At 25.2% G+C, this 27806-nt stretch overlaps 2 protein-coding genes across 2 annotated transcripts in view; one reads left to right on the top strand and one right to left on the bottom strand.

Annotated features, from left to right (window-relative positions):
- The first annotated feature begins 82 nt into the window (after positions 1–82).
- Positions 83–4395, top strand: LOC107443112 (COMM domain-containing protein 8). The gene is made up of 5 exons (XM_016056879.4): positions 83–241; positions 321–467; positions 2607–2756; positions 3068–3220; positions 4320–4395. Exons 1-5 carry the CDS (start codon positions 170–172, stop codon positions 4347–4349), a joined length of 552 nt encoding a protein of 183 aa, XP_015912365.2. The 5' UTR covers positions 83–169; the 3' UTR covers positions 4350–4395.
- Positions 4396–5105: 710 nt separating this feature from the next.
- Positions 5106–27806, bottom strand: part of LOC107443093 (SH3 domain-containing kinase-binding protein 1) — a gene marked incomplete in the record, with an annotated part of 29686 nt that continues 6985 nt past the window's right edge. Inside the window, 8 exon segments of the mRNA XM_043043802.2 lie at positions 5106–14174; positions 15336–15742; positions 17511–17607; positions 18323–18424; positions 20090–20205; positions 20282–20542; positions 23852–24020; positions 25675–25862. Coding sequence (XP_042899736.2) covers positions 14025–14174; positions 15336–15742; positions 17511–17607; positions 18323–18424; positions 20090–20205; positions 20282–20542; positions 23852–24020; positions 25675–25862 — 1490 coding nt within the window.

The raw sequence follows: 27806 nt of genomic DNA on the forward strand, positions 1-27806 counted from the left end.
TTGTTGTTTTTTCATGGAATAAAAGTTTTGATTATTATTTCAGTTTTAGAGCCAAAAATAAAAAAAACATTAAGATCAAGCAAGCTCTAAGCAGCTAAAGCAGAAAGCGGAAGTGAAAGAAAAAAAAAGTTGTAAACAAAAGAAATGGGAGGCTCGTTTTGTTTTCGTCATGGAAAATTTTAACAAAAATGATTTATTTTTTAAATTAATTTCAAAATGTCCTGAAGTACAATTGGAAAAGGTTTTAGATTTCTTCGCGTTTTTTTTATTTCCTAGTATTCAAGAATTATTATATTTATTAATATTAAATTATTTTCCAGCTTGTTCACCATTTAATTGATTTGTTCTGTGGTCAAGAAACTCTTATTTATGAAGAATTTTCAAGCGTGTGGTCTTTGATGGAATGGTGGGACTTAATAAATGAAAGCCGATTATTTATACAAGCATGCTATAATGCTAGTGACGAAGTAATATTTATTTTATATTTGTTTATCTTTTGTATCTGTACTATCTATAAAAATTATGATATAATTTCATGTAAAAAAAATTATGTGAATTGAATGTTGATAAAATGCAGTTCAAATGCGAATATGGGAGAACATTTGGATTTTGGTTCCTGCTCAAAAATTATCACAAAGTTATGGCGACTTTCCGCACAGAAAGGAGCCAATTCGAGGACGTTTCCTTATTGTTATCTGTCACGCAAATGAATCTTAATCTTGCTGTTCGTTAAAAAAAAAATAGAAGTTTGTGAAAGGTGGTTAGAGTTATACCCTTCGAGATTGTCCCCTTCTGTAATGTTAGTTCCTTTGTGGGCCACTGCTCTGAATTGCCCAGGCTTGGCAATTAGTCTGCCCTGCTTCATACCAACTTGAAGGGTTGTAATTTATAACCTCTCCCTGCACATTATATATGTGTTATTATTATTACTTACATATCATATTTTTTATATTTCTGTTTTGGTATGGAGGTATTTGTTTGTGCCTATTACTTTCTCCATGATGCCAAAGGTTTTTTTAACTCTCATAATTTTTAAAAAGAACATGTGGTTTACCGGTGAGTGATTACGAGTTATATCTTTCAAGCTGGTCTGTTACTGTGATTTTTTTTTAGTTTCTTGTGGACTACTGCGCAGAAATCACCAAGACTCTGTAATTATTTGAGCACAGGTACTGAAAAGGAAATCTTCCCGATAAAGAACTATCCTTTTCTATGTGCCATCTTATAAAAGATACCTAAAATGTTCACATTTCTACCGTTTCCTTCAATGAAAAAAGTCCCGCAGTGGACTTATCGTTAAGACACGGTTCCCAGCAGATCACCGAAACCAAGCATCACTGACCGCTTGGATCAGTCTGCGTAGGGACCGAGGGTGTGCGGCATTGGTCCTCGTTAAACTGATCTACCGTATAGTTCTCGACTTCGCGTGCAGGCCGTTGAGCTACCGAAGCGGGGGTGCCATCCCCTCTGCAGAGGATCAAAATTGTGATGGCATGTCTTCGGATCATTCTCAGAAATGTTTCCCAGACCGTCGCCAATAGCCCATTGTGCAGCTCTAGTGCGACGTAAATGAACTACAACCTTCAATGAAAAAATTGCCACTCTAAGATGGTGCAGTATCCTCACTGCTGAGTCAAACTCAAACAAGTTCGTTCACGAGATGTTGCTCATCTGATATTTTTCTCTCTCGCGATCGTCAGCGAAATATATTTTTATTTCATGTAACCTTTTATTATTTAATTTTAATTACATTAAAATGTAATATTGGAGATGAATTATTATTTCATGTCTACTGCATAAAAGACAGGTTTGGACTTCGCCATCGAGTCTGAACCTGTAATGGCAACTTTTACATGAAGAAACTGGTTCACCTTTTTTTGGAAAAGAGCCACAATGTATTCAATTTTTATGCCAATTAATAATCACATAAATACCTTTCCTTTATTCACCAAATAAAATATTAGTTTGTTTTAATATTTTAAAGGTAGTAATGGGTATAAATTCAAGTCCTATAACCATAGTTAATGGTATTGTTTAAGAACTAGTTAAAGTAAATATTTTTCAACCCAAGTTACTGTTTCAAAATGAATTATATAGTTATTAATATATATAATTTTTTAAATATATAAAAATTAGCTGTTTTTTTTTTTTAAACTACTATGCAATTTAAATTTTTTATTTTCTTTTTCTTTTTAAGTGTCAGCTTAAAATCTAGGAAATTTTAAGAACTGGTACATGGAATTTTAGAAAATTTTTGAATTAGTAATTCTGTCACTAATTAATTTCTGTATAAGTGAGACGAAAACTAACTGAAAAACATACTTTTTTCTAATATGAAAAAGTTATATAAGAAATTTGAACAACCTTGTCAAATGAAACCATTTTGTTAAATTGTGTCAAATCAAATGAATCCCCTAATCATAATTTTGAATTGAAAAATTATTTTAGCATTTTTTCATCAGTTCACAAAGATTTTTTTTACTTTTTCATTTTTTTTATGGCTATTTCTACTAGAATGCTCCTTGTATAGTTTAATTTATCAACTCTAGATAAAAATAGATGTTTATGAAAATGCTAAGTACTAAATATTAATTATTATTTTTCAGAATTTAAATTCATCATCTTTGTCCGAGGAATTTAAAAAAGTTATAAATGATTGCTTGGCTGTCAGAAAATCGGATGTACGAAGCAGTCTGCTAACTAAGACACATGGAATATCATCAAGTTTTTTAGTGGATTTTGACTGGAAGCTTAAAGTAAATTATTCTTTTTAGTCAAATTAAAGTTTTTTTTTAAAATAGTATTATTATCTATCACTTTTTTGCATTGAAAATTGGCATTAAAAGAAAATTCCTTCATTCAATTTTAAAATAATGCAATATTGTTATGATATCAGTTAGAAAGAAAGAATGCTTAGTTTTTGAACAGAATTGAATCAATTTAAAAATATGAACCAAATTTAAAGTGATTCATAAAAGTTACAAATAAATTTGCATGTGTATGTAGAAAATCTTAAGTTATTAAGTAAACTCAATTTTTAAAAATTTTATTTTTTTTGTTTTTGCAGTTAACTATTGCAAGTGATAAGATAGCTCAAATCAATGAGCCGCGCTTGCTTCTTGACTTGGATTTTTTGGGCAATACAAATAGATGTTTACACTTAGATTTGTCCCAAGAAGAATTAAGGAATTTGATTGATTCCATGGAAAAAGCTAAGAAAGTAAGTGGTATATATATTGTAATATTATTTAATTATTTTGTTTTTCTATTACTCTAAAAGAATAATAAAGACAAATTTTTATATAGCAGTATAAGTATTTGGATATCTAAATGTTTGAGATAAGTCAATTTGAAATTCATTGAATTCTTCATAAAAATATTTTATATCTAAATTGCTGCATAACATGAAAAATATCCTTCAAGTGAAAATGTGTTCCATGTTTATTTTTTGTTTGAAATAACAAATCTGTAATAATTTTTTGTTTACCATGCATTATTTTTCCTAAATTCTGCAACTTTTTGTGTTTTTAATAAATAAAAATATTTAACTCTCTGAGCACTAGACAGAAAGTTAGTTTGGAAATTTTATTGAACCGCATGGAGAGTAGGTACTGTCCAGCTATAATGAGAACTCAGTATTGTCCCAATAGGCAATCTATCGGTGTAAAAGACATTTTTTTTTTAATAATTTTGCTTAGTGCCACTGCCCAGTATAAACTACATTGGTGTTTCTTTTAAGGTCATGGGTTATTGTGCAGCATTACCTACACTTTTTTTTTAAAAGATTAAGTGCCACTGCCAGGTATATTCAACCATACTATACTATACTAGTATTACCTATTGATCCACAAAGTAACTAGACAGATAAATCGCATGTTGGGTTAACACTGAGAACTCTTCTCGACAGAAAGTCAGATTGCCTGGACAAACTATGGAAATAATAAAATACAAGTAATAAATGCAACCATTTCTAATGAAAGATGATCGAAGAAATGACTCTATTCTCTCAACTTATACCAAAGTGAAACGGTTAACTCCAAAACCTTATCAAAACTACTTATCTTCATAACTACTTTAACTGCCAGCAAAAGAATCTCTTGTTTAAAGTATCATTCCGGAGAAGTTCTCATAATCGTGAGATAGTAACTGGTTTTAATTCCAAGAAGAAATCAAGTTGAATTTTAAGAACACTTGGTTTTAACTCTTTAATATCAAACCAAAAGACAAATTTAAAGTTTTTAAACTCAACTTTATAAACTAATTAATTTTTTTTTTTATTGTATCACAAAAATATTTATTTGGTATTATGTATTTTACAGGCACTTGCAGAAATTACTGTTCCAGATTGAATAGCCCATTTGATATTTGTAAAAAAATAAAAAGAATTATTCATTCTATGTATGGTTTTAATGTCAATTGTTACAACATCCTATTATAGCTTACATATGTATATTTATTTATATTTCAATTTAGCTTAATATTTATTTATATTACTTTGCTTATCAAAAAAATTCCAATTGCTGCTTTTGCTTAATTAAGGTTGTATAATGCAACAATTACGAGTTAAATATCAAATTCATTCCAAATAAAGATTTAAATGTATAGTGCATAATGAAAAATGTATGACTCACAATTTTTGAATAAAACTTTAATTCTATTAAATATTGTTTAATTGCAGAAATTAAATCAGTACAAAAAACACTCTGTAACTTTTTTTAATATGAGTGTCTAAATATTGTATGTTAAAATTAATGTATATTTATTATTGTAAAAGTACATAGTGATTATTGACTTGGGGATTTTTTTCTTAGATCACCAATTTATGCTGCTATTTTAAAACTTTATTACTCAGAATTAATTTTTTTTAACTGGATTGCCACCTTGTAAATCTTTCTTAAGAAAGAGAGCACTATAAAATTTAAAGTTAGTTTTAAAACAAATATTACTTTTTTAATTCCAAAAACTTGTTTTTTTATCTGAGATATTTATGCTATTTAACCCAATTGTTTTTTGTTTTGTTTTTCCTTAATAAGGCATCTGACATCAAGTTATTTTTTGTTCATCCTGTATATATTGATGCTTAGCCAAAAATGTATTCCTCACTATTTATAAATAAAATATTTATTTCCTTTTAAATAAATAAAAATGTTAGCAATAAAAAATTACAATTCATAATAATACACCAATCTCAACAACATAAAATTTAACATTTAAGTGCATTTTTTTTAGCAGAAGTGTGAAATGCTTTAATAAATTTACACACATAAACATTTAACTATAACACACTATAATTATTCACCTCAACCATCAATAAAAGTATACACAATTAAAACTTATTAAAGTGAATTTTATAAATTATTAACAATAATCAAAAGAAAATATTGCTTCCATTTGCACATCTAGAAACTAAATGGCAATATACGTTTTTAAGAAGACTTAAAGAAGTCGTGTAATTATTAAAAAAGACTAGCTCTTAGAATTTTTATTGAAATGGACCAAACACAAATGTTATACGATTTTACAGTGACCACCACTAATAAAATCCCTGGATTATAAAATCAGTTACTTTTTTAATTTTTGAAATTTGCAAAAAAAATTCTGTTAAAGACTTGAAACAAATAGCAATTAAGTTTAGGAATTAAAAATCATTTTCCTGTTGTTTTTTCTCCCAGTACCATTTTAGGCATTTTTTTTTTAAATTGTAAGATGAAAAATTATGTTCTGTAGCTATATATACATATATTTTTTTTTTAAATCTAAAATAAAAAATAATCTGAAGATTCTCTGATAATCTGATGTTAGGCCAGAGGATATATTTTAGTGTTGACTTCGTAATTGCTAAAATAAAAAATAAAATAGCCATAGAATAACATTTATTTCAGATAAAAACTCGTTGAATGAAATTCATGATGTTTATAAAAAAAATTATATATTAATCTTTATAATATTTAACTAAGACTACAGCATACTTGCCAACATTCACTCTTTTCGAGAATGGATTTTCCAAGTGGTAGTAAAACAATTACTGTAAAACAGTTTTACTCAAAAATATATTTGCATTTTAACCAGGTTAAAATTCGCTATCATAAGGACTAATATGCTTTTTGTATATTTGTTGAAATTATTTATATGTAGTGGTGGTCAAACTCATTTATAATTATTATTATAATTCAAAAAGTTTAGTTAGAATTTCGTTGGCACTTTAAATATGAAAATAAAATCTTCCGGGAAAACCGGAAGAGTTGGCAGCTATGCTATAGCAATAAACACTCAAAAGACTAATTCAGTTAGAGAAAACACTTGACTGGTCAGCATTTGGAGAATTAAAACTAAAAATGAACATGATACTGATGCTTTAATTAATCAAAAAACAATGCCAAGGCATTATATCTGAAATCAGTATCTCAATATAACAGTATATTATAGTTATCAATCAATATAATATACTTTTTTTTGTTTTAAAAAACAGAACTGCTTATACAAAACTGAATTGATTATACTTCAATTTAGTTTTAATTTTTAACTTAATACCAACATATTAGAAATTGTAGATCTTAGTAACCTATAATATAATTATATCACCCCAGGTAATGAATTTCTTTAACTTATCTATCAGATACATGACATGTGGGATTTCCAAATTTTTTTATATGGCTCTTTAGCCCAAAAGGTTGAAGACCCATAATTTAAATAAATATATAGTCCATAGAGGTAAAAGGTGGGGGCAAATCTATGTTTACTAATTCATTAAAAATTGTTTTAATAATCATAATGTGTGAAAAAGCCCTCAGTTCTTTTTAAAAGAAGATTCTAAACTTCTTGAACTAAAGAATTATTTTTCGCAATGCCTTTTCCTTCAAATTTTATTAATGGTGGCACTTAAGTATTTGATTCAAAATATAAAACATTAAGTCAGTCTTGAATGTAGGTTTTCCCAGACGAAAAAGGATAAGTGTTTTAATTTAGATTTAGTAAACACAATTGTGTTAGTATTTTTTTATTAAATTCTTACATTTGAGAATTGTTTTTTAAAAAAATTTAATTTTTGAAAGAAACTATTTTTTAGGCTAATTATTATTGTTAACGCCCAGATTTTTATGCATTTAGATTTTTTTCTCTCTTTTTAACTGAAATATTTTCCTGTCATTTAAATTCTCATTAAAATTCCTTCAAAATTAATTTTTATCTGATTCCTTTTTTTATTAAACTTTTTTAAAAAATTGCATGTCAATTTCTTGAATAATCATTTGTACAATTATAAGTTATAAATAAATGTAGGAAAGCAGATTGTTGATTAAATCATAAAAAGTTTTTATTTTAAGAGCATTTTTTTTTTTTTTGAGAACTTAATTTTAGTTCATCAAAATCCAAGGCCTTACTTATCGTTAAAAAAAAATATTATTAAAAAATTATGATTTGTACATTTATTGGTAAAACAATAAAATAAATTTTAACAAGTTTTACTGCTATTTAAAGATGAAGGTGTAACTCATCTAAAGTCCAATTTGTATTAAAAATCTCATAGATTTCAAAATAATTATAATTAACAATATTTGAAATAGACAAGACAAGATTAACAATTCAAATAGATTATATTCATTACAAATATTTATAAACGTTTTCTACACACATCTACGGTTACTAATTTAAAGACTTCTAAACTTCACAGTTTATTCATTCTAGCAAATAACAAACAATAAAAGTTTCATAACAATTACAACACCAGTATTTAACATTCAATATCGTAGCACACAGGTAGGGTCACTGGTGATATATACGAATCTTCAGTCATTTTACAAATCAATTGTTAAATCAAAATGATAAATTATTTGAGAGAGATAAATTATATTCATTGTATATTCACAACCAATTAAATAATTTCAAAACTAATGTAATTAAAATATCAATTAAGGGAAAGTTTCACAAAGCATTAAAATTGATTTAACATTTCTCACTTACTTCCTAGGTTCATAGATTTAAGTCATAAAAATGTATAAATTTGTCATGGTAAAACATAGAAAAAATTCTAAGATCAGCATCAATTGTTTTATTCTAATATTAAAAAAGTACTGTCAATTCAATTTGTCATGACTAAGCTATATTTATCTTCAAAGGCAGTCAATTAAGAAGGTAATTGACAAAATATTTGTATAAAATGCAGGGCTCGAAAATCATTTTGCCCAGCCAGGTATATAAATAAGTTCCTAAAATACCGATAAAGCGCTCCCTTAAATTTTGATTATAATTAACATTTTGTAAAAAAGTAAGCATTTTCTTTTTTATTCTCCCTATCATTTTTATTATCAAATGTTTACCCCAACTGTTCTGCATAAAAAAAAAATATTTATTAAAATTGAAATCTGAAAGCACGAGTTACAGGGATATTTGTTTAAAGTCTGACATCTTAACATCTGATTAAAATCTTGAATGAAATTCAATTGTGACAAAGCAAGTGAATTTTTATAAATTTGTTAATATTCAATATAATATATATTTCCTTTCATTGGGGGGTTGTCTTTCTAGTAAGTAAGGAGGTTTATATATAAATATGTTTCTTTCAATCGATAGTTACATTAATATATTTTCATTAATATGCAATTGAATAAAAAATGTTTGGACATGTAAAGGTTTTATTGGGGCATTTTTTGTCTCAACCCAGCGGGGCATGTAAAAATTGTGAAATTTTTCGAGCCCTGATAAAAAGGCGAGGTGACATGGTTAAAACTAAGCAACATTAAAAAAACTATTGGGTAATGAATTGTAAAAGAATACAAAGCTTAAAAAGTTGTTAAGAAGATAAACCATTTGAACTTCTTATGTTTGGACAATGCTTGGAATATAATGAAGCTCTTTGAATATAAACCTTTCCCTGTAAAACTGGAATCCTTTGCCATGGTATCTAACCAACTAAAACGGACTTGCCTGCCCATTAAGTGATTAATTAAAACATAGGTTCTTTTTAAATGGATAAAAAAGATGTGTTTTTTTATATATATGAATGAAGATAAAATACAGGGCTTAGGATTGGACGGTTGATAGTCTAAGGCTATTAAAGAAACTAACATTGATGATAAGATAGTACAACATAGCAATTTGGTATCCAATATGCACATTATTTTCAATTCGGTTAGTACAGACATATAAAAGGCTAAGGAAGAATATTTATTGTACCATAGCAATTCATTAATATTAACTTTGATAACTTTAATCTATGTAGAAATACTACGTAAAGAGCAAAAATTAGTCAAATCCAAACAGATTTTTGTCATTTTTAACTTTTGCTTTGTAGCTACTGTAAAAATCATTATGCTTATAAAGTATCATAGAAATAGCTTGACAAGATTAATAAAACTGCAAATGTAATGAATTTCTTCTTTGTGCAAATACAGTGCTTTAGTTTATTTTAAATTTAATTTGTAACACTGATTTTAGGAATGACAACCAGTAGTTACAGCTTTTTTCGCACTGCAACCAGAATCAATTTCTAGAGTAATAACGAAATTCAAAATGAAACAATTGATGTTCTATAAGCTACATTGTTTAGCTCAAATAATATATTGTTTTTGAATAGAAACAAATTATGAATTGCAAGAGTATCAGAAGGATTTGCTATAATTTATTAACTGAATTGATACAAAAGTTTGCCCACATGTGAAACAAATAAGAATTTATCTTTAAATTGTAAAAAAATATTTAAAACAAAGGGTCATTCCCAATTTTTTTTAATGCTCCAAAAATGTATGGCAAATTTAAGAAAAAATAGAGAAATCAGATTTTTATGTAGATTTCCAAAATTCTCTAATCTAAACCGAAACCATTAAAAATTTAGAAATCTATAACTCTGTAGGATTTCAAACAACTTATCATTCGAAACACATTAAGTATTTACATAGACATTTGTGTATGTATGAAATGCCTTTTCTGTCAAAGTATTTTTTTCCCTATCTCACACATTCTTTTACCCTATTGATTTCACAGAAAAATTAGATAGTTATAGTCAATAGCTGTTGTTTGATTCCAAATTCTGCATAATTTAAACATAGAAAATTGACTATTCATTAGGTAATGGAATTGAGACTTAAAAAATAATTATTATTTTTCTAGTTTACATGGTATTTATGATGTTGAAAATTATTCATAATTTTTGAGTGGGATTTTTAGGATTGTATAATAAAAAAACAAAAGAAAGCTAGATTTTCCTACAAATATATATTTTTAAAAAAACCAAACTTATGAATGTGAAATTCAATTTATGCATAAGGACTTGTATTTTATTTTGATAATCAAAGTAATGATTAATCGAAGCAAAATATACTGAGTTTTACTTTCCAACTTGGCATACTTCTTATAAATAATATTAAGCAAAACAATTATTTAAAATAGCCAACATGAAAAGTGACCATTTAGAAATATTTCATGAATCTTGTATCAAGAATAAGCGATTATCTTGCATGTGCATTTCTAGATCCAAAATGCTTAACTGAAATAAATAATAATAAAAAATTTTAATTAAAGATGTATAAAAAAAGGATTCTTAATTTTTTTATGAGACTTTGCCCTTGCTTTGAGAGCAAAAAGAAATTGATAGATCTTAATTTTGAAATTAAATTCCACATTTTATCTCTAGCACTGCAGGACTACACAAGATGTTGGTTATAATGAACAGTATATCATTACCAATTATTATTGGATGGATAATTTACATCCCATTTAAAATAAATATTACACTTTATTTTTTTTCCAGCAAAACAAATTTGTATCTTTAATTAAGTGCTATCTTATTTGTATCATAAATACATACATAATGGCAAGCTAAGTTCAATATTTCAATAAGTTACATAATTACATTTAACCGATATTATCCATTACTATGGACATCTGGTTAAAATTGTAATAATTAAACTGGTTCTAATTAACTATTTTTATTATAGCGTTATGTTATTAATACCAATTTTCATACAGCACAAAAATATATATTTTTTTAAAGTTTTTAAAATAGACTAGCTGAAATCCATACTTAGAACATCTATGACTTAAGTCCTCGTGCATTTGTGACATGTCTTATTTACTAGCATTGTAATTTTAAGTATTTTTAAAAACCGAGCAAACTACCAAATTGTAAATGGGGAAAAAAACATTACAAGGTAATATTTTAAATAATTCCATGCACAATTAGTGCAAAAAAATATTATTAATATGATGTTGGTGGTTCAATACAAGTACAATCAATGACCGATTTCAAAATGTTTGAATTAGGAATGTAATTTTTTAAAATTAAGTTTAATCCAGGTAAAATCGAATATACTTTTTCTAGACTTACATTTCATATACTATACTTACATCACACTTTCTTTATTAGGATTGTAAATACTATTTTTTTTAAAGCTATTTTTGCTAAACATTAAAAAGAAATAGAATTGATAAAATATGATTTAAAATAAAATATGAATTTCTGTGAAGTAATTTTTTTAAAATTTGTAAAGAAATCAATTTAAAATTTTCAAATTTAAAAAAAAATAAAATAGGATAGCAAAAAATAATTAATTGGCAAGAGTATCACATCAATTTTTGGAAGATATTTTTTCCATTGCATTTGTAAAGAATGATTATTTGAACAATCTCTGAATTAATTTTAAGATATTAAAACAGAGTATACTCATTTATTTAAATTTATTTTCAATGAAGTTTTAATAACTATTTTAAAAAAGTGATTTACATTTCTAAATAAAAACTTGTTTTACTTATTATAATTATTGCTAAGCAGTTAAGTTTCACAAATTTCAGACTAACGCATTCTTAAATTTATTTAGTCCTTTTTCAATTCCAAGACCTTTTTTTTTTAAATTTTATATTCAGTCAAAATTTTCAGATGTCAGTCACTCTACGAATTGTTGCTTACAGCCACAAAATACATTAGCTCATCCATCAAATAAATAAATATATATAAACATTTCTAATAATAATCAGAGAACAATATTTATCACAGACTCTTAAAAAATTTAAAATTAATTGTGATAAAACTTTAAAAATTTACAGTTTAGCATGATTATCAATAGCTATCAAATTAACCATGCGTGCAGTTGCTGATATTTTCAACAAGTCTTTCACTTAAATATTCATATTAGCTCATTAAATAAGAATAAAATTTAACATAAGTTCAATAAAGAGATATATTAAAGCATATTCATTATATGTTTATGTAAACTTTAGATATATATATAAGGTTGCATTTCTGTGATTAAAATAATTTATTTAGCATTTAACACGTAATTATGAAGAAATAATGGTTTTATACAGAAATATTTGCTTCACTTAAAAAAAAAAATCAGTGCTTCACATTAAATGTTACCAGCTAAAGGTACAGAAATACCAAGTTAACCTGTCAAAAACATCAATGAAAAAATTATTGAATAGCAAAAAGTAAAAATATCACAATTTCTATGGAATGTAAAAATTATAAATTATTGATTTAGTGTCAAAAATGACAAATATTACATAACCTGTTATAGAGCAATGTGACCTTGCAGACTCCTCTTTTTCTTTCCTTAGACTAATTTTAATTTTCACATAATTTAGTGGTTTAATATTATTATTTTCATAGAACTTTTTTCAGATGATGTAAATTCTATTAAAATTTTGGAACCTTATAAATTAGGGAGTTGTGGATCTAATTGATCCCAGTGATAATCACACGCAGATATATTTTACTGATAGACGCTGTTAATCATAAATTTAGAAATAGAATTTATTTCAATTATATAAACAATGATGTTAGTGTTTAAATAAACAGATTCATTAAATTTTGTTACAAAATTAATTCGGCCATTTTCTAATCAATAGAAATTGCCAAATGGCATATTTTTTCTGTTGTTTTTTGACCAATAACACCCAAAACTCCATACTCCATAAAACAGCATTTGCTCCTAAAAGTTAACAGAAATTTCTGACCATAGATTGGCACAAAAAAAATACAAATATTGTAACATACATGATGAAAAACATGAAAAAAGTTGAGTTTACTTAACTTAACAAAAAAATAAAATAAACATTAAATATTATAAACTTAGATTGTCATTGGAATTAACAGTTGAAAACATGAAACATAAATAATAATAAAAACTATAAGATATTTATGTAAATATAAAAATTGGTCTTACGACTACAATATCAACAACATTTTTTAACATATTTCAATTAAGATTAACATGTTTTACTTCAGTAACAGTATTATGGATACCTTTTTAAAATCTATTAGCAATTATCATCATAAATTTACTGTATTAACACAGAGCTTTTTAAATATAAATGCATAATTCATAAAGGTTTAAAAAGAAGTATGGTTTCAAAATAAAAGCAAAAAGATAAGCATGTTTTCTAATCCTAGTATAGAATAAATCCTTAAAAATCACTACAAAAGTCTCTACAAAAACCTTTTAATATAAATTTTAAATAAATCATAAAAGATTTAAGAAAACATAGTTACAAAAATAAAAGCAAGCTTCTTTTCATTCTTAAAATCATAAAAAAAAACTAATATAAATGCAATACAAATGTAATTATAATCCTATCCCAGGAAAGCTTGAAAATCAAAACAAAATTATCTAAATTTATTAACACATTATAGCTTTGAAATATTAAGACAGGCTCCAAAAAATTTAACAAAAGAAAAAGCATAAAGGAACGACCTCTTTCGTAAAATTATAAAAAATAATCTATATTATCCTATAATAGAATTCTAACATTAATAATTAAAACAAAATCAGAAAAAATTATCAAAAAAAAGTCAAATATAAGACTTATGTAGGTTTTAAATAGCAATAGTATAATCAAAGGCTAACAAAAGCAAATCTTAAATTCAATCGATATATTTAAAACAACAAATAATCAGTTCTTACACAATTATTCACAAGGTGTAGAAATAGGGTTTCTTCTTATGCAAAAATAATACTAAAATATTTTATCACTATAATTGGAGACTGAATTGGCGATGACAAAATAAATCTTATTCATTAATATACTTTATGCTAGGTTTTTTGGCTATCTTTAAATGTCTGAAGCTCTATCTCGATATTGCGCCTCATTTTTCTCTCTTCTTCTAATTCTACTTTTAAGTCACTGATGGCCTTATTGGAATTACTTTTGTATGCTTCTAACATGTCTGTCAGTTCTTTTACCTATAAAAAGAATAGAATTCTCAGGAAAACTAATAAAATGAATCAATATAAAAATAACAATGAATGGCTAAAATCCTAGAATAGCCTAACGTTTGGCAACTTTTTGAAATCTCGCCAAGTTGGAGATTATTACTTGGATCAAAGTTGCTTTTTTATTATTAAAAAAACTATTTAACTTATTATCAAAAATTCACCAAGGAAAGATTTCAAAAAATCACCACGGGGTGGGCTATACTAGGATCCACCCCAATGAATAATATTGTAATATAACATTAAAATTATACTAAACTAAAAATAATAAAAAAAAACAATTACAGCCTAATCGTATAGTTATTGAATTGAGAATTTAATTTTAATTACGACTACCACTACCTTCTCATTACAACAGTTATAATAAATCTTATTCCCAATTATATGTGCAACAGTAAATTTATCAATCACATTTTCACTTTCCCATTCTTATTGTTGAAATGCTTCTCCCTTTTTGGAATATCTTTCTTAAACTTTTCTTCTTTTAACATTAAGTTACATTATAATCAGTCATAAAAGCTTATTTCAGAATTACAAACTTTTTTTTAATAAAATTCAAAAGTATGCAAAGTTTTTACAATTCTTGGTACACATTTTTTTCGACCAAGAACTTAGCACTAGTAATCAAATTTTACCTCTAACATTGAATAAATGCCCTTTACAATAATAAGCACACATTATTGGATACATAAAACAAGTACAGTTGATTATCAATAGTTCGAAAATTAAAACTTTATTATTTTTTAACAGTTATCAGTTGATTTTTGTGTTGTTTTTGTACACACATTATATAATGACTTTATGGCATGACATCTGTTTTTGTTAGACATTAAGTTTAAAAACAGAAATATAAAAATCTAATTTCTCATTCAATTGTGTTTCATTACATAAATTTTAAAAGCTGTAAATCATTGTTAATCCAATTGTGTTATATTACATACCTTTCAGATATACATTCTGCATTCATTAATAATTTAATTAAAAATGTGTTAGTTTTGTACAATTATTGCCCATTTATTATTTTCTGCCATTTCTACGGACAGAAGAGTTTTTGACAGGATGGTAAAAACTATAGATTATACTGGGGATTGTACCATGCCCACACTTTATCAATGCTAAAAAGCAATTTACCTGTTTTAATAATTCATTGAACTCTTTCTGAGTTACAAATGTATTATTTTGTACGCCGTTTTCAGTGCGGGAATGTGGTTCTACATCTGATTTCACTGGTTTTGTATATGAAACAAAAGATGACTCAATACTTTTTTGTGGTACTTCATTCTTCGTAGCTGGTGCAACAACAGGGGGGATTGCATCAGATAAGAGTTTATTGGAATGTGATTCTATATCTGATTTCACTGGTTTTATAAGAGAAACAAAAGATGACTCAACACTTTTTTGTGGGATGATCTCATTCTTTAAAGTTGGTGCAACAGCAGAGGGAATAGCATCGGATAAGTGATCTTTCTTTTCCACATCCAAAGATTTTTTGGAATTTTCCTCAAATAAAGAACTCCCTTTTACATTAGGAATTGTACCTAAAAAAAGATACATTGGTATGTTACCAGCAAAATAAGAAATCTGGTATTCTATACAATGCCCAAAATCAAAATTGACAAAGAAAAAAATTAATTGATTTTAAATTTCTCACATAGAAAGGCATCAATTTTTAGTAATCACCATGTGCTATTAAAAATTAAAAAGAAAAAAACAGAATAATTAATCAACAATGAATGTGAGGAGTAATGTCAGGTATTCAATTGGCTTATTCTCTACATCGATTTTTTTTCTTCTTCTTTTTAAGGAAAATGACTGTTGACAGATAAACGCTCATTCAGAATTCCAGACTATGATTTTCTTAAAGGTAAAAGGTGCTTGGTATTTCTTACACTAATAGTTTTCTTAATTGAATATTATTACTGATAACTTAATAAGCAGTTTAAAGTAAAATTTGTATCTCATTAAAAATTAATTTATTGAATAAAGAAAAAAAAAAATTTTTTTTTTTGGTTGTCAACTTGTAAATATTTTTTTTAAAAAGAAAAGCGAAGAAAGATTATTTTAGTTTCAGTTTTTTCAGAGTTTATTTCTCTGCAATTCTTATGCTTCTCACTTTGTCTAAAAAGACATTGTAATTGTATACAATGCTCAGGCAAGGCACACAATGCTTAGGTAAGATATACAAGGCCCAGACATTGTAGGCAATGCCGAGGTAATTTTCAATATTACTTGTAACATTTGCAACTTTGACAATGTAAAAAAGATATCAATAACATTAGATAAATCAGGGTCAGCAGATATTTCTAAACAACGAACACTTCACAATACTTGTATTTTGGCTTGATATTTTTAAAAATACACCTAAAAAATCTGATATAAAACAAGAAATGTAATTTTTAGCGCTGAAATCACTTGAATTGACAATAAGTTAATTAACAAGAATCATGTACAGTGTGCAAAATAAAAAACAGACTACCCTGAATAATTTTTGATCTAATGATTTGATCTTCACGTTGCAGGACTAAATCTTAAAGGTTTGAGGAATTGCCAACAAATATGATAATTAATTAGTTCAGACCATATTTCAAATTACGAAATCAGACACAAAAACGTTCCTTCTCTGAATAAGCATATCCTTTTTCTTTTTTTTTTTTTACAGATTTGGATATCTGGGATCCCTTAATATTAATTTTACTTTGTGTGTATTTCGCTATATCTCCAGAACTTTTTAAGCGAAATGAAAAAAATTTTGCACACAATTATAAAATTAAATCATCCAAAGAGAATTCCATGCAAAATATAATTTTTAGTAAATATTTATTGATTTTTTATTATTTTATCAAATAATAATCTAAAAAATTTTGAATTGTAAGGAACGAATTTTATTACATCATTTTAAAGGATGTAGTTTTACATGGCAAAATACAAATTTTGAGCAAAATCAGTCCAATAGTTCCTTAGAAATCAAATTTTAAAAGTCAACAAACATAACATACCTTCTTTGATAAAATTAGGTGATAACACTATGCTGACAAAAATGCACAGGGAAAAAACAAGCAAAACAATTTCTGGCTTAAGGTTTAATATGACAAGATTTTGGGGGAGGGAAAAAGTTTAAGACCTATGAAAAAATAGAAACCTAGGTGCACAATAAGTGCAATAAGAATTTAAAATTTGAAAGTTTTTACTGTTACATTTTTCAGAGCCAGGTAGAGCAAAACATTTTTATAAAAAAAATGCAAATAAATTGTGGAAAGATTTTAAAAATACAATAAATGATGCAACATAAAATAAATTAAAACATACTGTTTTTGATTGTGCTGCTCGTTTTCACTGAGGGTGGTAAAAAGGGTCTTGGAGGAGGGACTTTTGGTTTCTTCTCCAAAGAGGAAATTGCACTTGTCTGAAAACAATTATTAATGAAAATATTATTTAATGTAATTCAAATTTTTAAAGCTATTTCTAACATAACTGTTACTTATTTAAAAATTAATATATGCTATTTAATCTATATATAATACATTTTTCTGCTTTATATTCAAAAGTTATTTTTTAGGTAAAATATACCAGGTTTTGAACTATACAAGCAAAATTGGAAAAGACTTCCGATTTGTTCATAAAATGTTATTTTATTCTAAAAAAAAATGCTTGAAAACTTCCTTATCTTTTCATATCAAGCTTATATATTTTCTTTCCAGTTTAATTTTCCAAAAAATATAATACTAATATAATATAATAATATTTTAAAATACAGCTTTAAAATACAAAAATTTAATAATATTTTTAAATACAGCTTCCATGCTCAAGTTTCTATAGTACATAAAATTTTTGTTAGATTTACACGATAGTGAAAATTGAATTATAACATTGATTATAACAATAAAATAACAACTTTACTATACAATAGCTTTAATAATAAAAACATTCTTATTTAACTGAAAAATAAAAACTACTATAGATAAAATATTTTTAAATCCTGAAAATTAAGAATGCTACCTAGGTAACAATATATAATTAGATCATTTGAGATCATATTAAAAATATTTTAAACAAAAATAAACATTTCTTTGCAAAAAAAGATTCTAATATTAAAAATAAGAGATATTTCTTTGACTTACAATGACTGTTTCAGCATTTGACGAAATCATGGATTCCATTTCCGCAAGTAATGGCTCACTACGTCTTCTAGAGTCCTTAACGCTTGCACTAGCATCCTTTTCCTACAATAAAAGATGAGGGAAAAATTAATCATTTTCAAGACAAAATATATTTTACTAAATGTAATTGAATAACATGCTTATTTTCTAGAATAAACATATAAAATTATACTCAAACATGGACTATGGTGCTATCACAATCTAAAATATTTTATATAAAAAAAAAAGACAAGTAAGCTTTTTTTTAAAAAATATATTCTGTTTAAACAAATTTAAGTTACTTTGATTTTATAACAGTTTTTTTTTTTTTTTTAAATTTTTATTTGTTCAGATTGCTTCATTTTTAAACAAAACAATACAATTAAAAATTGTCTTAACTGATTTGATAAACAAATTTTAGCTTCATAACAAGTTAAAGTTTTTAACTTATTTCATAAAATATGAGTTATGTAACAAAAAAAAATAGTAAAAAGCCCAAATTGTTTTAAAAAATATCCGTCACATACTTAAAAGCAGTGATCGGAACTAATGCTCTACAAGTAACAAAACTACTGTAGTCATTACTTTTTTGTAATGTAATGCACTTCGATTTTTAAAAAAAAAGTAGAGCAGTAAGTTATACAATAAATATAAAAATACTTGAGTTTGTTGTGATTATCTGCAACTACTTTTTACACTAGCTAAGTCTAGGAACAAGGTTCAAACATAACTAATTTTTAGAATCTGTTTGTAACAAATTTCACATGAGGCTATCAGTGAACACAATGAAAATGTCCCTGATGCATATATTACTTAGTTTTGTTTCTTTTCAAATAAGTTAACTAAAATTTCAAAGACTTAACAAAATCAAAAATATTTGATAATTTAGTAGCATTTCTTTAATAATAAAGTAGTTGTAGTTAACAACAAAAATAATGTAGTTTTTTTAACCACTAAAGTAACTAAACTAAAAGTAACTAAAAGGAACCAAAATATGTCATTCTTTTTCGTCACTGATAAACTAAAACCAAATTTAGGATAGAAACTGGCAATTTCATTGATAAACAAATCAATTTTCTTTATAATTGTGTTAATGGAGAAATAAGTTTTGTACAAATATCTGGCATGAAATAGCAAAGAAAAATAAGGAGAAGAAACAAGTGGCAAAAAAATTAAAGTACAGCAAATTTACTAACTAATGATATTAAATTGCAAAATATCCAACTAAATGCTCTTCAAGCGTTATAAACTTTTAACAGAAGTATTGATATATCATATCACTAACAGAGCAACAGCTCAGAAAATGCAACATTTGAATATTAGAATGTGAAATATCTTTAATTAAATAAGATTTACTACAGCATAAAAAGATTAATACAAATATGAAAGAATTGGATAAACATATTATAGAAACCTAGATTGTCAAAAACTTGGAACTTCACAAAATTTAATTAGTGAATGATCCTCTAACAAGGATTTAAAAATTTACTAATTAAGATTTATTTTAAGATTTACTAATTAAGATTTGAAGATTAAGATCTTGAAAAGTAGATGGAAAAAAAATTGCCACTTTGGTTACTTTTCAAAATTTTAAAAAATATAACCGAAAAATATAACCGAAAAAAGTCTAGAATAATTAAAAAGCAGAAAATTTGGATCTAAGAAAGAATCTGAAAACTAATAAACAAAAATACACTTTTTTCCAAAAAAAATTTACTTTAAGAGTATTAATTTTAATGAAATACATACATTTTCTTTAAGAAAGATAAATGAAGGAGGTCTTCTATTAGGTGCTTTGGCCCGACTTGCCGTCAAATGAACAAGCTTTTTACTGCTTGTTTCAATCACATCAAAGTCAGGTTGAGCTACAAAGAGAAAAATTTATATGACTTAGTATGAAAATTATTATTAAATATATACTTCGAATTAAATATTAATTACCTTTAATATCAGTTGTCTTATCTTTTATATCAGTTGTGCTATCGCTCGGTTTCTTTTCTTCTACTTTTTCCGATGATGGTGGAGGATATGTTGGTAAAGGTGGGCTAGCTTCTGAAATAGGACTTTTTACACTAGCAACTGTTGCAGGGGCATTAGTGAATCCTGATGTTTTTGAAGCAATGGACACTCTGACAGGCTTTTTCACTGGATGAGGGGGTTGTGGTTTTTTGCTGGGGCAAGGAGGAAGAGGCCGTTCTGAATCTAAATATTAAAAAAAAACAGCATAATGATCCCAGATAAAAGTAATTAATTAATGCACAGCTGTTTAAACACACCAAGCTACTTTTTCAACAAAAAATAACACATATTTTTACTATTACTTTCCATTATAACACATTTACTGCAATAATATATTTCTGCATTCAGTGTCATGGTGAAAATAATGATACATGTTAATAGTGTTGAAACAGCAGAGTTTCAAATAATGTCTAGTTATGTATATTTTTATATATATATATATATATATATATATATATATATATATATATATATATATATATATATATATATATATATATATATATATATATATATATATATATATATATATATATATATATATATATATATATATATATATATATATATATATATATATATATATATATATATATATATATATATATATATATATATATATATATATATATATATATATATATATATATATATATATATATATATATATATATATATATATATATATATATATATATATATATATATATATATATATATATATATATATATATATATATATATATATATATATATATATATATATATATATATATATATATATATATATATATATATATATATATATATATATATATATATATATATATATATATATATATATATATATATATATATATATATATATATATATATATATATATATATATATATATATATATATATATATATATATATATATATATATATATATATATATATATATATATATATATATATATATATATATATATATATATATATATATATATATATATATATATATATATATATATATATATATATATATATATATATATATATATATATATATATATATATATATATATATATATATATATATATATATATATATATATATATATATATATATATATATATATATATATATATATATATATATATATATATATATATATATATATATATATATATATATATATATATATATATATATATATATATATATATATATATATATATATATATATATATATATATATATATATATATATATATATATATATATATATATATATATATATATATATATATATATATATATATATATATATATATATATATATATATATATATATATATATATATATATATATATATATATATATATATATATATATATATATATATATATATATATATATATATATATATATATATATATATATATATATATATATATATATATATATATATATATATATATATATATATATATATATATATATATATATATATATATATATATATATATATATATATATATATATATATATATATATATATATATATATATATATATATATATATATATATATATATATATATATATATATATATATATATATATATATATATATATATATATATATATATATATATATATATATATATATATATATATATATATATATATATATATATATATATATATATATATATATATATATATATATATATATATATATATATATATATATATATATATATATATATATATATNTTTTACTATGTCTTTTATAAACTCTTCTTCTTTTACTTGCTCCAATTTTATTGTTATTTACTTTTGTACTATTTAATTGGTTTTAAAAGTAATGTTTTTAAATGTTTTACAATATTGTTCTCTTGTAAATTTTGCACGTTTATCTTTTAAATTGCTCTTTTAAATTATTCTTTTAATTGACACTTTTAATATATTGCTGTTTTAATGTTTATCACCTTACATGATTTTAGCTGTTCTACGCCCGCCATGTTCATGGGCTGTTGCCATGTCTGATGTGTATTTTATGTAATTTATGTTTGTACTGTTCTCTGGATTTTTTTTGATTTTAATTTTTTTTGATAACCCTAAATAAGGGCGGGTCGGGGTAAATTCTTCCATATATATATATATATATATATAAATTGGATTGAATGTAGAGTTTACAGCAAACTAGAGAAAAAAATACACACACATACAAACAAAACTGTATGCTGATAATTAAATCAAACAGCATTGCAAACTACACCAGATGTGAAAAAAATCATTAAAGGAACAAGAAAAAATGTGTGAAATGATCACTATGGTATGTCAATGTCTTAGGATCAAAATTGTTTGCTTTTAAAAAAATCTTTTTAAGGGAAATTTTGATTGAAGTATGTCTCCAGTATGTCTCAAAGATCACGATAAAGTGGTACAACTAAATAATTCAGCAAAACTGTTTTTTATTTACCACAAAATACAATATTACAGATGCTTCACCACTGATTAAAAACCTTTTTGTAATGCATCACAGGGGATCATTTTAGATGATATTTGAGTCTGTTAACAAGCCCTTCATAAAAAATCTCAATGGAAAATAAATAATCATTAGAGTAGAACATAAACAAAATTTTTATTATGGAAACGGTTCCTTCAAAATACTCTAATAATAATATCTATAATTCATAATTTTGAAACAAAAACACCTTGAAAAACATGTTTTCTGTTTTTCTTTTCTCAAAAAAAAATAAAACCTTATTTTCCTTTACTCACAAAATTATGAAATTTTTCACAAATATGGCTCTCTTATAAAAAATGTTAACAAACGTCTATTTTTCGTAATTTTTTAAAAAATCAGGTCCATATTTTAACAAATTTTCAAAATTATAAGTAAATTTTTTATTATTTGTAAAATCAAAACTTTCACAAAAAGTCTTTCAAAAAAATCCTATCCACCCAAAAGCATAAAAACCATAAAATTTATTTTTTAAAAAATTACAATTTTCAGATGATAAAAAAATTTTTAAAAATGTAAAAACAAAATTTTTCTAAAAAATATAATCTGCAGTATTAAACAAAAAGTATTAACACGAACATTTCACAGAAATTTTCTGAGAAAAAAAAATGCTGAAGAGGTTATAAATTTTTTCTTGATTAACATTAGAATGAAACATTAAGAGAGACTATATATATTTTTAAAACTGAATAGGATATAAAAATTACATTCTTTTTGAACTTGCATTAAAAACCATGTGTTACTTTTGATTTGCAACAATTTTTATTTATTTTATTTATACCTGAACATAAAACAAATATTTGCATATTTAATAAAGTTCAAAATGATTGATGGGATTAAAATAAAAAAATGTATAATAAATAAAGATAAATTCAATTTCATCAATTTTGTCAATTGAGGAGAAATATTATAAGAAGTTAGACTAATATAAACACTATATTTTATAAATTACTAAAATCGAAAGTTATTATACCTTTTTTGTGCAATTCAGGAGGAGGAGGCTTAGCAGGAGGCGTTTTGGTTACTTTTTTGTCAACCTTAGGGGAGAATTCAGAACTGCTTTTCTCAGGTGTTACACTTTTTAAATTTATTTTTGAAGCTATTACAGTAGATGGCTTATCGGGCCTCTCGGGTTTCTTCTGCTACATATGAAATAGAAAATAGGTAAGCACAGATAAAATTAACAAAATCAAAAAATTTTATTATTTAAGATTACAATAAATTATTTTCAACCATAGTAATTATTTACAAAATTAACAATATGAGACATAGCTGAAGAAATTATATACATAACCTTAATTTATTTATATTTTAGCTGAAGACCAAAAATAAGGAAAATCTACATCATTTATTAATGCACTAAATTACACTAAATTATAAATAACTTATCTTTATCTTTAATATTATTCATAATAAATCCCAACAAAATAGTGTAAATTGGATGTAAATGCCTTGCCTATACAAATTTAAATAAATAAATCAAAATAAATTATTCTTCTTTGAATCAAATTCATGCTTATAATAAATCATAAAGCAATAAAAAACATCAAAATAAATTATAAGAAAATATGCCTATCGGATTTAGTGCAACAATGCAGAACGTATTTTAAAGGAAGACTTATTTAACAAATTTTACATGAACAAGATTAAGTTGTTCTGATGCCAACACAACATTCCTTGTAATAATATGGATGCTGTATTTTCTTACAGTCATAATAAAACAGCACAAAAACCTATCACACAATAAAAATGAATAAAAAACTACAGTCAAATTCATTTATAACTAGGACGAAGAGACCACGAAATTTGCTCATTACAAAAGAGTGCTTGTAAAAGACGGGATGATGAAAAAAATCATACAACTTCATGAACACTATTGACACCTATATGCAATGGGTATTGAAACTAATCCTCATTGCAGAGATTGTCACCTTGAAGAACAGACATCACTAAAACTCCCTNAGAATACCCGGGATGATCCGAGTGCTTGTCTAGTGTTTCCTCGCGCTCGGCTCCAAACGGGAAAGCAAGATGTTTTCGTTCCAGCAAGAGTATGGATGGATTTTTTAGCATTTATACCCGAGAAATTCGCGGCGAGGATTGTGGATTACGTATAACCGTTTTTCTGATAAATTTTTTTGACACCTATTCGACTTTTTTGGTTTGTATTCGAAAATGATATTTTGGAATCAGCTGCGTGCCCCCCCTGCAACAGTCTCGCGCCCCCCTAGGGTTGCGCGCCCCACAGTTTGGAACACACTGCTGTAAGGTATTTGCTGAATTTTTTTTCAGCTATAGGGCTTTCTTGCTGATCATGATTTAAGGTTTGCGTACAATAGACCTCTGGTCGATGCTTTTGGAATTGGCCAACATCTAAGTCTAAACACTTACTAAATTAGAAATATAGTACTTACTTTATTTATTTTTTATTTCTCTATAACAAAAATTAGTTCATTTGCTTTTCAAGTGTCTAATTGTTTCTTTGTTATGTTCTTTGGATGAAACCCCAAAAAACATTGTCAACATTAAAAAGAAATTTGTCTACCCAAAAACCATCAAAAAGTAATTTTTGTAAGGAAGGAATACCTCTACTACAGAGGTATAATTAAGTATAAATTTTATAAATCCCAAAAATAACACTCGCTAAAACCAGAGTTTGCTCGTTAAAAGCAAGTTATCCTCCAATATTTCTTCATTAAATCTGGGTTCTTGTTAAGCCACGGCTTGTTATAAGTGAGTTAGACTGTATTACTTTAAAAAGACTATTAGAATAATATGCAAATTGACAAAACTTACTTCTTCTGTTTTTATAAGTTTAACAAAGTTATCTGGAAAAACTCCAATTTTGTTGTTCAATTCTCCTTTCCACCATCCTTTATCTTCAACTTCTTTTGATATCACAATGATAATATCACCTTCTCTCAAAGAGAGTTCATCCTCATTTTGGGCTTCATATGGAAATAGAGCACGAGCTTGCTCTCGCACTAGAAAACAAAATTATCATTATTGGTAAATTGTTCGTGTTAATATAGGTTTACAAAATTGTCATCAATACTGAATTAACACAATGAATATGTAGTGTATCTACCACTACAAAAATACAGTTCCAATTCAAGACATATTAACTCGTTTCTATTTTGGGGTACCTTTTCATAGACAAAGGTTGACATTGTCAATGCGACTCTCCCCACATTGGTGACCTGGGCATGATGTGAACACGCCTACCTTGACAGAAACACCCCATTTGATTTTAACACACCTAATAAGATGGATGGTTCACATTAAACAATTGACTTTCGTTTTGTGATTGTGACATTATCCCTGTCCTTGCTCTGTTGCTACTCACTCTCTATCACACACAATGTCGGCCTGAATATACTCGACTGCTAATGGCAATACAGAAGCGATCATGACCAAAAACTTAATATAGCTCTGACGATCAGTACTCAAAAGTACAGTGATCTCAATACAGCTCTCCCGACTTCTCACTAAACAGCAATTAATCAACTAGTGGTATCCCGTTCATCGAATTCTATCACAGATGAAATTCTGATGGGGGAGTACTGTAGCGTATCTACCACTACAAAAATACAATTCCAATTCACTAGTATATAAAACATATTAACTCGACTCTATGTTGGGGTACCTTTTCATAGATGAAGGTTGACATAGTCGACGCGAATCTCTCCACAGAGTAAAATAGTGATTCAATAAAATAACAGAAACTCAACAAATCCTAAACTAATTTCTAAATAAATTTAAAAAATTGTAACTGTACCTATTCATAAAAATATAATTTTAACATAGTAACAAATATAAAAGATTTAGGTTCTCTCAAAAATATAAAATGCAATTATTATTTTTTTTTAAGGTACCTGGTTTGGGTGGTAGACGGGGTGCAGAAGAATCAGCAAGTGGCTTCTTGTTAGGAGTTATAATCTTTCATGAAAAAATAAATAATAAATTTTATTTCAAATATTAAAATGCTAAAATAATATCAAGTTAACATAGTTTACAGTAGTATTTTTGAAATATAAAAAACAACCTAAAATACCTTGTTAATAAAAATCATACATAATACAAATAAGAAAATAGCATTAAATGAGAGTTACGAAGAATTAAGAACTTAGATGAATTCAAAGTTTTCCTTTTCTACTTGTAAGTTAGCTCCAATGAAACAAAGGCCATATTATCAGGGCTTCATCCAGGTCGATTTTGGTACCGTTTTTCGGTACCTTCACAAAAAAAATTTTAAAAAATCGGTACCTTCACAAAATAAAATCAAATCAGTATTTCAACAAACTTTGGAAGAAAAAATACGCATCTTCACGAAAATAAAAATAAAAAGTTCGAAGAAATTAAAGTGCTGAACAGTTTTCCGAGCTATTATTATTACCGGTTATTATAATTTTATCTATGTATTCTGTATTTCTATTACTTTTTCAACCATTAATTCAAAAGTAAAAGTTAGCACAATATCAAAATAATAATTCCTTATCATAATAAGTTCAATAAATTTTATTAGTAAGTAAGTTAAAAAAAAATTTTAAACTTTACAGTACCGCTCAAAAGTATCAGTACACCTAGAAACTTATAAAAAAATGGCAAAATTCAAAGTGTCATAACTTCTTTAAAAATGATCAAAAATGCTTATTCTTTAGCTCATTTTGAAGCTTAAAGTCTCTACTTTTATGTACTGTAATTGTTTTTAATTAATATATTTTGCAACTATGTTCAATTACACTCTAAACAATCATAGAAAATTGTATTAATTTTTTGTGCAGTTTGACGCGATGTACGGGCACAAAGGGGTTAGATATTGTTAATTTTTATTATACCATTGAAAAATTTGGACTTTTAGCTTTCATTTAAAAAAAAATTCCAAAAAAACATGTTTTTTGACGAAGTTATTGTCAAATAAAAAAAAA

The sequence above is a fragment of the Parasteatoda tepidariorum genome, chromosome 8 (assembly GCF_043381705.1).
Source record: "Parasteatoda tepidariorum isolate YZ-2023 chromosome 8, CAS_Ptep_4.0, whole genome shotgun sequence".
NCBI lineage: Eukaryota > Metazoa > Arthropoda > Arachnida > Araneae > Theridiidae > Parasteatoda > Parasteatoda tepidariorum.

Bases quoted from the DNA above. Each gene is read 5' to 3' on its own strand.
- LOC107443112 (XM_016056879.4), top strand. From the start codon at position 170: ATGGAAAATTTTAACAAAAATGATTTATTTTTTAAATTAATTTCAAAA. The intron at 242-320 runs GTTTTAGATTTC...ATTATTTTCCAG, and splicing joins CTGAAGTACAATTGGAAAAG to CTTGTTCACCATTTAATTGA. The intron at 468-2,606 runs GTAATATTTATT...ATTATTTTTCAG, and splicing joins GCTATAATGCTAGTGACGAA to AATTTAAATTCATCATCTTT.